The sequence below is a fragment of the Sorex fumeus genome, unplaced genomic scaffold (assembly GCF_029834395.1).
Source record: "Sorex fumeus unplaced genomic scaffold, SorFum_2.1 ptg000011l, whole genome shotgun sequence".
Taxonomy (NCBI): Eukaryota; Metazoa; Chordata; class Mammalia; order Eulipotyphla; family Soricidae; genus Sorex; species Sorex fumeus.
Window position 1 is genome coordinate 3,837,621 of NW_026606068.1, and position 14,926 is coordinate 3,852,546.

Consider the following 14,926-nt stretch of genomic DNA (forward strand, 5'->3'; position numbering starts at 1 on the left):
CGGATGCCGTTTGTTAGAATGGGAGGTGAATTAGCAAAAGTAGCAGAGTGGGTGAACTACGCCAGAGACAGAAATAGGTCCGGAACAGTGTCCAAGGGGTGGGCCGGTTGCCTGGGTCTGGCTGGGCCTGGGACTGGCTGCCTCCTGTAGGCTTCGTAGGTGTTCGACACTTTCCCAAATTTTTTTCCAGCTACCCAGCAGTGCTCAGGGGTTACTCCTGGGTCTGTGCTCAGGGATCACTCCCGGTGGTGCCGGGGATTGAACCCAGGCAGCCCAGGGCAAGGCAAGCGTCCGGCTGCCCCAGCACTCAACTTCCAGCCAGTTCCGGTGAGCTCTGCCAGGAGGTGTTTCCTCTTCTCCACCCCGACACCCAGGCCCCGCACCCGCGAGGCAGCACCCACAAACTGACCGCTCTCTGCAGGAGCAGCTGCACCGTCCAACCCTGCCCCAGCTCTGGACCCGTGTGCACGGCCCCTCATGCCTGCAGGAATGAATCTGAGGGAGAGCACACCCCTTGGCTTCTTTTGTTACTCCCCCTCAATTTTCTTTTCTTTCTTTTTCTTGCGGGGGCTGGGGCACACCCGGAGATGCTCAGAGCTTACTCGTGGTGGTGCTCGGGGGACCCTACGAGGTGCCAGAAATCGAACTTGGGTCGGTCACATACAGGGGAAGTGCCCTGCCCCTGTCCTGCAGGCATCGTCTCCCCACACCTCCCTGCGGTGGTCTAACAGCCTCGCCACGAGCCGACACCTCCCCCAGCCCCACGAGTAGCCCGAACCCCACCTGTGACCAACAGGGTTCAAGCTGACCTATCAGGAAGGGGGAGGGAACAGAGCCAGTCCCAGAGGACCCAGGCGCTTACCCTGGAGTTTGACAACTGTCCCCGGCGGGCAGCTGGGGCGGGGGACGCAGCGGGCACAGGAGTTGGCGGCTGACGTGGCACAGACCAGGCCAGGACGACAGGCGCAGACACGGGAGGCGTTCCAGAAGCAGGGCGTCTTCTCCACCAGGTCCTTGTCTGTGTGCAGGGAGAGGGGCTAAAGGGAGCGCCCGGCCAGGGTGGCCCTTTCTGCAGCTCGGGCCGCTGCACGGTGGGCACGGGGAAGGGACCGCGGCCTCTCCAGACTCCTGGCCCCCCCCTGTCCACAGGACAGGAGCGGAGTGGCAGGGTGGGAGGGGTGGCAGGAGCCGGAGAAGTTGGGGGGGGGGCCGCCAGCTCTTCCTGTGGGCTCCACAATCCTCCCCATCTGAGATGATGTGGCAGACGCTACCCGGGACCCCCGAGCCAGGACTGCAGGGGACAGGACCCCAGAACGGCACATAGAGCTGCCGCACTACAGAACCTGTACGACAGGCTGAAGGGCCCAGGGCTAGTCCGTGGAGCCTCGGGCCCCCTGGGCGCCCTCAGATGCCACCCCTAAATAGGAGTGGTCCTTGGCACTTCTAAAGTGCCCCCAAACAAACAGAAGATCACAAAAACCAACACCCTAAAATAAAATGGGCCCAGCAAGCTCGCTCAGCAGGCTGAAGGCAGCTTTGCACGCCAGAAGCCCAGGCTTGATGTCCAGCAACCAGTCCTCTGAGCACTGCCGGGAGGGGCCGCCAAGCAAAGAGTCAGAAGCAGCCTGAGCTGTGCCAGGCATGGCCGGCCTCAACACCACCACCACCACCACCATGCCCAAATAACTAAAAATAAAATTAAAGGGGCCAGAGGGAGCTTCCCTTGCATGCGGCTGAGCCAGGTTTGATCCCCATCACCCCATAGAGTCCCCCAAGCTCCGCCAGGAGTAATTCCTGAGCACAGAGTCAGGAGTAACACTCTGCACCTCCTATGTACAAGGGAATTCAAAACCCTGGACCCAAGGGACACTGGGATGGGCTCTGCGTGCCCTGTGCAGGGCCAGCACGGAGGACAGGCAGAGCCAGGAACCACGCGGACACCTCAGTCCTGGTCCTGCCCCCTGTAACTTCCCCAGCTGCCCTGTGCCTCACTCCCTCATCTGTAAAATGGGACAACAGGACAGTCCACGCCTAGGAGGGTGCTCAGGATACAGGAGTCGAGTTCAGCATGGGCAGGAATGGGCCAACACCTGCTCCCAGGAAAGTGCCGGAAGAGAGGACCACCCCTCCCCCGCACCCCAGCAAGCCCCCAAGATGGGGCGCAGGCCCTCACCTTCAGAGCAGCTCACACAGGCCATGCAGCGGCCGGTCCTGTCCAGGTAGTAGTCGGGGTCGCACTGTTTCCGGCAGTGGGGGGACTCTGGAGGGCAGGGCTGCGGGGGCCACCCTGCGGGGAGAAGCCGAGAGAATCCAGGCACCAGCAAATGCCTCGGCATCCCCACCCCTGCAGCCCCCGCAAACGCCCACGGCAGGACACGCATCACCAGGCACCGCGGGAAAGCCGAGCTGCGAAGCTGGGAAAGGTGACAGCGACCGAGACAGGGACCCTGTGCGGGATGGACATCGCGGCCAGCTCAGAGACGGTGCGCACAGACCCTACATTTGCAGCGATGAGGGCGCACGGCAGCCCAGAAGGACTGGCCACTCGGTAAGCACTGTGGGTCCAGTGGAGAGCCCCGTGGACACTTCATTGGGCTTTTGGTTTCCCTTTTTTTTTTCTCCCTCTAATTTTTGGGTCACACCCGGCGATGCTCAGGGCTTCCTCCTGGCTCTGTGCTCGGGAATCACTCCTCACGGACTCAGGGAATGCTGGGGATCGAACCCAGGTCAGCGGAGAGTAAGGCAAACGCCCTACCTGTTGAACTATCACTCTGGCCCCTGTTCCCATTTTTTTTTCTCTTTTTGGGTCACACCTGGCAATGCACAGGGGTCACTCCTGGCTCTACACTCAGGAATTACTCCTGGTGGTGCTCGGGGGACCATATGAGATACAGGGAATCGAACCCGGGTCGGCCACGTACAAGGCAAACGCCCTACCCACTGTGCAATCGCTCCAGCTCCTGTTCCCATTTTTAACAGCGCTTTTGTTTGTTATTGCTGTCTGCTGACCTGGGGGCCACACCCAGGGCCTCATACGGGCAAGAGAAGTGCATGCCAGGAGGCGATCCCAGCCCTTGCTTTAACTTGTGCCAAGGTCACCCGCATGGTGTGAGGAGCTGGGAGTGGACCCAGGGTCTCTCACCTGCCAGGCATGTGAGTCACCTCTGGGTCCACCCCAGCCATTGCCCATGCAAACCCATTACAAACAGCCCTGCCCGCATCACAACCACACCCGGAGGACAAGGCAGGTGGCAGACACCCTCGAGGATGGCACCAGATGGTAGGCACGGGGTTGGGGGAGAGGGCAGAGCAGACGGGGGGTGGGGGAGAGATGGTTCACGTTGTAAAGGGAAAGTCGCATGAAGTCGAACACACAGGCAGGAGTGAAACGGAGAAGCTAGAGCTGGGGCTGCCTTAATACGCGAGAATCTTCTCTCTGAATGACATCATGGAGAGAACAAGGCACAGTAGAGAACTGGGGGGCAGGGGACCTCGAACAAGATGGGGGATGGGAGCACAGAACAGCGGGAAGGGTGTTTGCCTTGCACATGGCTGACCCGGTTTGATCTCCGGCATCCCTTATGGTCCCCCAAACACCACCAGGAGTGATTTTTTTTTTTTTTGCTTTTTGGGTCACACCCGGCAATGCACAGGGGTTACTCCTGAATCATGCACTCAGGAATTACTCCTGGCAGTACTTGGGGGACCATGCGGGATGCTGGGAATCAAACCTGGGTCAGTTGCATGCAAGGTAAATGCCGTACTGGCTGTGCTATTGCACCAGCTCCAGGAGTGATTCTTGAGTGCAGAGCCTGGAGTAAGCCCCAAGCATCACAGCCCTAAGCACACCACCCAAAACCAATCTATAACACTGATCAATAAAACTGAATAACAATAACACTGATCTATAAAACTGACAAAGTTTCTTTTTGTGATAAATCCCACAACAACTGATGTAAGTCGATGATGCCCTGAGAAACGGGGACACACACTCACACCACACCGCTCTTGGCCCTTCACCACTGTGTTCGGAGAAATGGAGACACACACACACACCCACACCACACGGCTCTCGGCCCCTCACTGCTGTGTTCAGAGAGGGCACACCAAATAGCCAAGCATGCCATGGACATGAATAGCATCAGGCACCTGTGCAGGGAAGCTCAATGAGCAGACAGCAGGAGCCCACGGGAACCAGGGTGTCCAGTGAACACCCCCAGAGGCTCACCTGTGCCACGGCCACACACGTGGACACGCCTGCACCCAGGCGCTCCCTCGGCTCTGCTGGCCTTGAGCCTGCAACCGTCAGACCCAGGGGCTCCTCAACCCCCCCCCCCACAGGCCGTTAGCCCCACTCACAGCCACCTGCCTGGAGCCATGCCCGCAGGCCCCCACCAGCAAAAATGGCAGCCTGGGAGGTCAACCCTCCTCTGGGACAATTACCTGCGTGTGGATCTGCACTGGGCTTCCCCATGGGAGAGGGTGAGTGGGTCCTTTCAGAAGCATTTTCTGGGCTGAGGAGGATGTCCCCTTCGAGAAGTGTGGTGTTGGCCTTGGGGTCAGCCTGAGAGGTCAGGAAGGGCTTGGCAGGGTGCAGGTCACTGCAGGAAGGAAGACCAAGAGGGGGCTGACCGTCATCCGGGGCAGGGAGGGAGGTCTGTGCCGCGCCTAGCAGATCAGCGCAAGGGCTCTGGGTGTCCGCCTGCAACCGCACGGTCACAAGTTCAACTCCCTGGCGACCCGCAGGTGCCACACACGATCGATCATGACTCCAGTATGTGGGATCCGTGGTGCCACAAGCCAACCACAGGTAAGCATCTGTGGGTACCACAAAAAGGGAAGCCAGCTCCGATGAGCATTAAGACTACGCAGATGTGCGGGGCTCGGAGAGAGGGCACAGGGCTGGCAGCGCAGGCCCTGCAGGGATCCCCAGTGGTTTCCCCAATCTCGGGGTGCCCTGGGGAAGCCCCCGCACCGCAGGGTCCAAAGCACTGCATCCTCGGGTTCCAGCATTGCATCAGCAGCCCAGTTAGCTAGAAACCACAGAAAGGGGGACTGGAGCGACAGCACACAGGATAGGGCATTTGCCTTGCACGTGGCGGACCCAGGTTCGATCTCCAGCATCCCATATGGTCCCCTGAGCACCTCCAGGAGTGATTCCTGAGTGCAGAGCCAAGAGTAACCCCTGTGTGTTGCCAGGTATGACCAAAAAGCCCCCCCCAAAAAAACATGGGGAGGGGTTCCCAGGGCTCCTGAGTACCACATGCATGGGGGACCCTCAACCCCCCAGAAAGAGACACAGCTGCCAGGAGTGTGGCTGAGCTGGGCACATGCGAGCACCACAGCCTGGTGTGTGTGTGTGTGTGTGTGGCCCCCGCCCCGCCCACAGCATTGCGACAACAGCAAAGGGAAGAGGAGGTAGAGAAATAAAAATAAACAAAGGGCTGGAGCTATGGGACAGAGGCCCGGGCACTTGCCTAGCACACAGTGGGCCCACGTTCGACCCCCGGCATCCCATATAGTTCCCCGAGCCCTGCCAGGAATGATCCCTGAGCGCAGTGCCTGGAATAAGCCCTGAGCACTGCTGGGCACGGTCCCCCTCCAAAATGATAAATAATTTAAACACTTTTTTACAAGGAGAGATAAGGGGTGTGGCCCAAAACAGGAAGGTTGAACTCAGGGTTAGTTCCCCAGAGAAGAGGCTCTAGACCCCCACAGGCCACTGCCCCTCTGTGGGAACGAGGCATGGATGATCACTCCCCAGTGCTCAGGGCAGACTGGCACACAGGCGGGGTGGGGCTGAGGGGTCTGCAGAGAGTCCAGACAACCCACTGAGCCATACCCACAGCCCAGCCCACAGTGCCCTGAAGGTCCAGAGAAGGGCAGTCGGAGGGCGGCGCACGGAGGTCACCTGGCCGGGTGTCCGTGGTCCTCTGTGCTGGTCCCTGGCGCGGGTGGCCCACAGATGGTGTCGCTCTCTGCAGTGCCTGCAACAGGGACGACACAGTCTCCAGACAGGGTGCAGACCCAGGACCTCCCTGGGAAGAGGGCCCAGGACCTTTGCAAATACGAGCGGGGCCAGGAAGCTGGGGAGAGGCCATGGTCATCCGTGTGTGCGCAGCAACAGCCCCTAATTTCCCACAGAGAAGCTCAGCATCTGTGTGTGGGGCTGGCACACTGCCTGCCCCATCTCAGGAGGAGCCACGGGCTCAGGCAGGACCCATCAGCCAATCAGCTTCATGTCTCTGACCAAGAGCACATCACTTGGGGATGAGCAAGGGACCCAATCTGTGCAGTGAGCTGAATGTCAAGGTTGTGTCTGACTGCTGGACAGGTTGGACACTGCAGCTCTCTACTCTGGAGTGGGGAGGCAGCCAGCACGGCACTACTGGTAGTTCTGTGTCAGACAAATCAACAAGTAGGGGCGTAGAGATGAAGGATGGGAAAACACTGAGTGCCTGGATCAAACCATACCTGAAGCTACCATGAGAAATTCTCAGAGTTTTTCAGTCACAGGAGCTCACCAAATCCAAGGGGGAATAAAGTGGGATTTGGTGACTTGGACCTCAAAGAGTCCTGAAGGAAACAGAAGCCAAGTGGAGATGAAAGAGGGACCAGGCATGTCTGCTATCCCTCCAAGCCACAGCTCAACATCTTCTCTGCATACGGCTGCTGTGTAGATGAACAAGGAGCCCTAAACATGCCTGTGCAGAGTACGTGCTCAATAAACAGCATATGCTGCTCCCCTGAGCACTCCTGTCCTCTTTGTCTGGGCAGCAGGAGGGGGTACAAACCTTGGAACTTTACAATCGAGCCAGGAGGACAGATGGAGTGGGGCATGCAGCGAGCGCAGGTGTTGGTGGCCGGCGTGACACAGAACAGGCCAGGGCGGCAGGCGCAGACGCGGGAGGCATTCCATGAGCAGGGGGACGTCTCCACCAGGTCATCTGCGGGCATGGAGGGGTCACAGGAGCTGGCTGAGCAGCCCTGGGAGAGGGCCAGCAGGCGGGGAAACTGTGTGTGGCCCCCACTCACCAGGCAGGCACAGGGGCAGTGGGATCCCTCCTGTATCCCCAACCTACATGCCCGGGGATCACTAAAGTAATCATCGGTCACTCTTGGTGGGACTCAGGGGACCATATGGGGTGCCAGGATCAGACTTGGACTAGCTGCATGCAAGAGCCTTACCCACTGCACAATCTGTAGCCCCAGATGGGTCTTTTTATTTTTGATGCTGGGGATCAAACCCACATCTCACGCCTGGGGCAAAGCAGGTGCTTTACCACTGAGTCACATCCCTGATCCTACTGCTAGGACTATTTTTTTTCCTTTTTGGGTCACACCTGGCGATGTTCAGGAGTTCCTCCTGGCTCTACACTCAGGAATTACTCTTGGCAGTGTTTGGAGTACCATATGGGATGCAGGAATTGAACCCCGGTTGGTTGTATGCAAGGCAAACCCACTCTGGCTCCAAAACTCTGGTTCATTTTATAATGAGCATCTATAATGTACATTGAAGAAAATGCGGTCAGTCGATTTCAAATTTTAAACCTACATCAGAGAAATGCTGACCTAAACAAAGAGGAATGACAAGGAAACATCAGCACACAGACCAAGAAATGAGCAACAGGGCTGGAGAGATAGCACAGCGGGTAGGGCGTTTGCCTTGCACGCGGCCGACCCAGGTTCGATTCCCAGCATCCCATATGGTCCCCTGAGCACCGCCAGGAGTAACTCCTGAGTGCAGAGCCAGGAGGAACCCCTGTGCATCGCCAGGTGTGACCCAAAAAGAAAAAAAAAAAGAAATGAGTAACAGAGGCGAGGAGGCACAGGGCCAGTGCACGTGCTCGGCATGCCAGAAGCCAGAGATTGCTCCCGGACCTGGACGGCCACAACTTGGGCCCTGAGCACTCACAGGAGTGAGCCCCAGGCACCGCCAGGTGTGACCCCCAACAAGCAAACCAAAGAAGAAATTCACTAGAGAAGCTATTGCAAGGGTTCCCTGGGCCACAGATGGGAAGGACAAACAGGCCCAATCACACCACCCACTCAGCGTGCAGATTTCACAGGGGTGGGTTTTACCTTTGGAAGGCTCAACCTCATTAAGCCTCAATTTCCTCACCAGGAAATAATCATCCCGTCAGGTTTTGCAAAGACTAAACTCCCTGAACGTGAGCTTGCGAACAGACCCTCAATTTGTCTCTAAAAAGCAAGAACACTAAAGACCCCGCCTGGGGCTGGAGCAATAGCACAGCGGGTAGGGCATTTGCCTTGCACGCAGCTGACCCAGGTTCAATTCCCAGCATCCCATATGGTGCCCTAAGCACCGCCAGGGGTAATTCCTGAGTGCAGAGCCAGGAGTAACCCCTGTGCATCGCTGGGTGTGACCCAAAAAGAAAAAGAAAAAAAAACCCACCATGGCCAGTCGCCACTCACAAACTCAGAGAGAGATAAACTGAGGCACCGGGGGCCCCAATCCAGAGTACAGGTGCCAAATCTCAAAGCTCCTTGCAGATTCTCCCCGCTGGGGGGTTCGGGGGGGCGGGGTGCTGGGCCCTTACCTCGAGAGCAGCCCACACAGGCCGTGCAGCGCCCAGCTGGGCTCAGGTAGTAGTCGGGGTCGCACCGTTTCCGTTTCCGGCAGTGGGCAGGCTTCTGCGGGCATGGCTGCTGTGGGATGTGTCCTGGGAGAAAACACCAGAGAAGTAGCCGGTCAGGTGACCTTGGCCAGGTCCTCCTTCCCCACCCCTCACCTCGCACCTGCACCCCACCCTAGCCCTTCCCAGCTCCGTGCCGAGTGAATCCAGATCTAGGAGGCCCCCGAGGCCCACCCAGCCCGCAGGACCCACTCCACATGGCAGGTCATAAATGCTTCAGGGGTGAAGAAGAGACTCAGTAGGTGAACACTTTGCAAAAAGGATGAAGCGGGCGAGCATCGGGGCAGCCTGAGACCAGGCAGATCACACGCTGTCCCTGAACCCCACGTAAGGGGTGGGGTGTGCGTGGCGTGGACCACCAGAGCACGGGGGCTGGGAGTGTCCTGAACTCTCCCTGGGAACCACTGGGTACCCAGGGACCCGATGTGGTCCTCAGCTCGCCTACCTGGCTGAGCTTCAGAATCCAGGCTGGCCAATCAGAAGATCCCAGCCTTTCCAGCAATATAATTGGTTCAGGCTGAGCACATGACCCAAGCAAGCCAATCAAAACACAGATTCCGTACGTGCACGTGACCCGTTACCAGCCAATCATCCCCCAAATGTACCGGGAATGATGTTCAGGGATTCTTGGCTGATGTTCAGAGCTTCGTGCCCTGCACTGTCCGCTTCATTGTTTATGGGCAGGACCTTCCCGAGAAGGAGGCCACTCAGAGGTCACTCAGAGGCGATTTGGGAGGAGAATGGACGCCTCAGGAGTCATATGAGCTTGAGGAACTCATTTATCTAAGCTTAAGGCACCATAGGTTCCTCTGGTATTGAATCAGTTCTTATCCTTCCATTTGGGGATGAGTTCTAAATGAACTGGCTTATGGACCTCTAGAGCAGAAGTTTGAGAGGGTATTGGTGGGAAAGGGGCACATCTGGCAGATGCTCAGGGGTTACTCCAGGCTCTGCACTCAGGAATCACTCCCAGAGGTGCTGGAGGAACCATATGGGATGCCAGGGATCAAACTTAGGCTGGCCACGAGCAAGACAAATGCCCTGCCCGCTGTACTATCTCTCCGGCCCCAAGACCAGGAGTTGTTTTTTTTCTTTAACATGTCTTATATCCCTGGTCAGTGTGAGGAAATCGCTGGACACTGCTTAGAATTATATTTGTAAGCATATAGCACAAAACGCACGGGATTACAAGGGATCCAAGCTGTGTTGGAATGTTGTTATCAAAGCATGAGACAAAATAATTCAAAATAAAGTGTTATATGTGAGTTTTCATACTCATTAAGATCTAATAACAGGGTCAGTCACGGTCACGGTCACAGTCACGGTCCTCCTGTTGTTCATCGATTTGCTCAAGCGGGGGCCCAGTAACGTCTCCATCATGAGACTTGTTATTGCTGTGTTTGGCATATCGAATAAGTCACGGGTAGCTTGCCAGGCTCTGCCGTGTGGGCGAGATACTCTCGGTAGCTTGCCGGGCTCTCCGAGAGGAGCGGAGGAATCGAACTCAGGTCGACCATGTTGGCCGCTTGTAAGGCAAACGCCCTACCACTGTGCTATTGGTCAGAGGGATAGTAAAAGAATGCTAGGCGCTATCCTTGCAGAAAGCCACTCCGGGGTTAACTCCCGGCTCCACATATGTCCCCCGCAGCTCCACCAGAAGCTCAACTCCAGGCGGAATCTGGGCCCCTCTCCCACTCTCTGCTCCTCTCCACACCCCCAGGATCTTCAGCCAGTTCCCCCAGTTCCTGGGGAACACTCAGCTGCTCCATATCTTTCAGACCCCACTAAGCCTCAGGGAGTCGCAAAGGGCTGGAGCATGAGCTTTGCATGCAGGAGCCCCGAGTTTAACCCCTAGTACCTCATGGGCCCTCGATCACCACTGGGAGTTCTGGCCCAAACGAATCTGGAAATCCAGGGACCGAAGTGATGGTACAGCGGGGAGGGCATTTGTTTTGCATGTGGCTGACCCAGGTTCGATCCCCAGCATCCCATGGTGATGCCCCAAGCACCGCCAGGAGTGATTCCTGAGTGCAGAGCCAGGAGTAAGCCCTGAGCATTGCTGGGTGTGACCCAGAAAGCCAAAAAAATAAATAAAAAGAAGAATCCAGAACGGAGTCTTACTCTAAGTCCCTCCCCACATGGTGTGCTCCTTCTCCTTTCTCTTCTACTTTCAAGTAAACTTTCCTACTTTCTTCTTAACTAAATAGTTTATTTTTTACAAATTTTCTACTTTCTAAAAAACAAATCCATAAATCCATATGGTATGCTCTCACCACACCCCCTTTCTTCCTCTGATAATTTCTGCTCGGTCTTAAGACTCCCTTAGGGGCTGGAGCGCTAGCACAGCAGGTAGGGCGTTTGCCTTGCACGCAGCCAATCCAGGTTCGATTCCCAGCATCCCATATGGTCCCTGAGCACTGCCTGGAGTAATTCCTAAGTGCATCAGCAGGTGTGATCCAAAAAGAGAAAAAAATGAGGGGGCTGGAGTGATAGCATGGCGAGTAGGGCATTTGCCTTGCACACTGCCAACCCGGGTTTGATTCCGAGCATCCCATATGGTCCCCTGAGCACCACCAGGAGTAATTCCTGAGTGCATGAGCCAGGAGTAACCCCTGTGCATTCCCAGTTATGACCCAAAAAGCAAAAAAAAAGAAAAGAAAAAGACTCCCTTAGACGCAACATCCTCCAGGAAGCCTTCCATGAATACTCCAACCAGGACAGGGCCCCTGCAATGTATGACCCCAGCTTCCCGAGTCTCCTCCCAGATGCTACTGCCTACTGCCACTGACAAATCCTGAGAGACTGTCCCATGACATGGGCTGCCCTTAGAGAATGCCCTTCACAGGGTCCAGGGCAGGGCCTCTGGCCTCTGGAGCCTGAGGTGGACAGTTGCTACTCTTGGTGCTTTGAAATTGGGCTGAAAGCCATTGGGGTCCCCATGGTGCCTCAGGAGGAGAACCACAAACAGGGGAGGGGATGGTGGGGGGCTGGTTTCTGGTGGTCCCTGAAGCAAACCCGCAGGCGCCTGGCGGTCAGCTGTCAAGATGCTCGAAAGGGCAACGGCAGGTCTGCAGTGGGGGCTGGGACTCGGTGACACTGAAACGCCTGGCTCTCAAAGGCCACCCGCTTCCTTCCTCTGCCAGCCCGCCCCCTCACAGCCCAGCGCTGATTTCAGGGCCCGGCAAATGTCAGAAATTTCCCCGACACGGAAGGAGGGGTTTTTGTGGCTTTCTCCTTTTACCTCTCTGGCTTGCCCGGAAGTACAGGGCAATAAAACTCCAACAAAATGCCCTACAGGGTGGGGTGCTCGGCTCCCCTCGGCCCCCCTCAGTCCCCCGGCCGCGTTACTCTCCACCAGACCCTGGAGTCTGAGGCCTTGCTTCCCTGTGCTGGGCCTGGGGGTCTGTGGAGAGCCTCGGTGTCGCCGGCCACCCGTCTGCCATCACAGGCCATGAAGGAGGGGTGCAGGCTGCAGCGGGGGTGCTCTGGGTGCAGAGGACCGGAGATGGGGGCACTTGGGGGCGGGCAGAGATCCCAAACCAGCGGCTCCAGTAGCAGGGCCAAGCTGGTGAGCCGGGGTGGGCCTGCAGGAAGTGTGGACAGAGCGAGAAGTGAGGGGGCCATCGTGCTGAGTCGGGGTCCTCCTCCCAAGTCACGTGTCAGAGCCCTGCGGCCCCCCCCCCCCATGTAACTGCGTTTGGAAACAGACTTTGGGGTCGTGGGGAGAATTAAGTCAAAGGAGTCATAAGGATGCAGCCCTGATTCAGAAGGGTTAGTGGCTTTATAGGGAAAAAAAGGATCTCTCTCTCTCTCTGTCTGTCTCTCTGTCTTTGTCTCTGTCTGTCTGTCTGTCTGTCTGTCTGTCTGTCTGTCTCTCTCTCTCTCTCTCTCTCTCTTTCCTTTCCATTTTGGGGTCTCATCCAGAGGTGCTTAGGGCTTCCTCCTGGCTCTGCACCCAGGGATCACTCCTTGCAGGATCAGGGAACCATGTGGGATTCTGGAGATTGAACCCAGGTAGGCTACGTGCAAGACAAAGGCCCTCCCCGATGGACTATTGCTCTGGCCTGCTCTGTCCCTTTCTCTCTGTCTGTCTGTCTGTCTGTCTGTCTGCCTGCCTCCTGCCTGTTTGTCTGTCTGTCTGTCTCTCTCGATCCTGAACTTTCAGCCTGAGAAGGACAAGGGAGGCCCCACCTCACTGCCATCCCTCCCCATCTGTTGTGTAGGCTCCGGCTAGGGGAGTCCTGCAAGCCAGGGGGCAGACAGCTGCTGGGGGGGGGGGGGGTGGCAGGGAGAGAGAAGACTGCAGCAGAGGTCACAGGTCATGGTGGTGATGTGGGGTGGGGTCCTGGGGGGCATCAGTGGGTGCCAAAGCCCAAGCACCGAGACAGGCCGGCCCCTCTGTCCTCAGAGCAGGCCCCAAACCTAAAAAAGGCCCGGGGGCGATGTGTATCCCCCTTCCCCACAGGGACTAGCTGTGACTTACTCTTGGAAACAGGGAATATCCATTCCTTCCCCTCGGTGCCAGCTGGGCCCTGCCTTGTGTGGGACCAGTGGTTCCCTCCGCTCCCCGGCTCGCCTTGGGCAGTGTGGCTGTCCTCGGGCTGCTGGGGCCAAGGCTGCTGGTGGCCGTCCCATCCCTGCCCAAGGCACAACCGACTCTTCCCTCGAAGCCTGGGTCCCAGGTCAGAGCCTCCGCTCCACGAGGTCACGGGGTGTGCCCGGATCACGGGGGGGCTGTCCAAGGCCTCACTCCTTGGCCTGAGCGGGGGTGGTCGGGGGCTGCGAGCCCCTCACCCCGAAGCAGGCGTCCAGGCGGCCCCGGGGCTCTGTGGGGTCTCAGCTGGTGGAGCCTGAGAGAAGACCCCAGAGGTGCTCTGGGCTCCTGAACCACTGGGCAGTTTCCAGGAACCTCACAGACCCCACAGCCTCGTCTTGACAGGGGGCGCCAACAAGGAGCCAGGACCCCCGGAGCAGCTCAGGCCCGGCTAGGGGGCTCCTCGCTGTCTCATGAAAAGACACCCCTGTCCCCACCCCTCCCCCAGCCCACTCACCCTCAGGGCAGTGGCGGCAGCATCTCCCGGCCTGGTCCAAGTAGAAGTTGCTGGGACACGCCTCTCTGCGGGCTCGGTCCTGTGGGCAGAGCAGAAAGGCCCGGTGGGCAGATAGCCGCATCCTGCCCTTTGTCCCAGGAGCCCGGCCAGACTGAGAGACGCCCACTGAGGCCAGGATGGAAGCTCCGGGTTCCCTTAGAACCCGAGTTTGCCCAAAGCTCATAGCAGCAAACTCGCTCAGCCACTGTGGGCCAGTAGCCGCCTCCTCACTCTCCTCCTCCTTCACCCTCCTACCCCCACCTTCCTCCTTCTTCCCTCCATCACCCTCCTCCCTCCTCCCTCCATCACCCTCTTCCCTCCCTCATCTTCCTCTCTCCTCCCTCCATCACCCTTCTCCCTCCTTCCTCCATTACCCTTCTCCCTCTATCACCTTCCTCTCTCCTCCCTCATCCTCCTCTCTCCTCCCTCCATCACCCTCCTCCCTTCATCACCTTCCTCCCCCCGCCCTCATCTTTCTCTTTCTAGATTTTGTTGTTGTTGTTTTTGTGTGTTTGGGCCCACATCCAGCAGTCCTCCGGGCTTTCTTCTGTCCCTGAGCTCAGGAATTACTCCTGGGGACCAAATGGGATGCCAGGGATCAAACCTGGGTCGGCCGCCTAGAAGGCAGGTGCCCACCTGCAATACTATCGCCGTGGTCCATCTTCCTTTCATCCTCCATCCTCATTATCCTCCACCGCTCCTGTCTTCCTCTGCCCCTCCCCACCCTCCTCCTGCTACAAACGCCCCTCCATGCTCCTCCTCCTCTCCCTCCTGCTCCTCCATCCTTCTTTCCCTCCTTCTCTATCCACCTCCTCCACTCCCCCCCCATTCTCCTCACCCTCCCATGGGTTAGTTCATTGCCTCCTCCTTGGCCTCTGGCCCACCCAGCAGGCCAATTTCTGGTGAAGATTTTCTGGCCAGATTTCTTGTTTGCTGACGTCTGGCAGAGCCATGCTGCCCACTGAATTTCCACAGCATGGAGCTGCCCACTCAGGGCAGCTTCCCCCGACATCGAGAGAGAGGCCCAGCAGTGCTCCGGCACCCTGGCTCCTGCCTGCCCACACTCCCGGCTCTGCCACACAGACCGACCTATAGCCTGTGGCCTGAATTCACACTGGTCGTGCCACCTTCTCTGTCTCTGGCTTTTTGGGTCACGCCTGGCGATGCACAGGGGTTACT

General features: G+C 57.8%; 1 protein-coding gene across 1 annotated transcript in view; it reads right to left on the reverse strand.

The window, feature by feature from the left end:
• Positions 1-14,926, reverse strand: part of TNFRSF8 (TNF receptor superfamily member 8) — a 38,176-nt gene that overhangs the window by 7,651 nt on the left and 15,599 nt on the right. The window contains exons 2-8 of the mRNA XM_056110878.1: positions 13,709-13,787; positions 8,562-8,684; positions 6,795-6,947; positions 5,912-5,987; positions 4,444-4,601; positions 2,174-2,287; positions 863-1,018 (exon numbers count right to left, since the gene is read on the reverse strand). Coding sequence (XP_055966853.1) covers positions 863-1,018; positions 2,174-2,287; positions 4,444-4,601; positions 5,912-5,987; positions 6,795-6,947; positions 8,562-8,684; positions 13,709-13,787 — 859 coding nt within the window. The remainder of the gene's footprint in view (positions 1-862; positions 1,019-2,173; positions 2,288-4,443; positions 4,602-5,911; positions 5,988-6,794; positions 6,948-8,561; positions 8,685-13,708; positions 13,788-14,926) is intronic.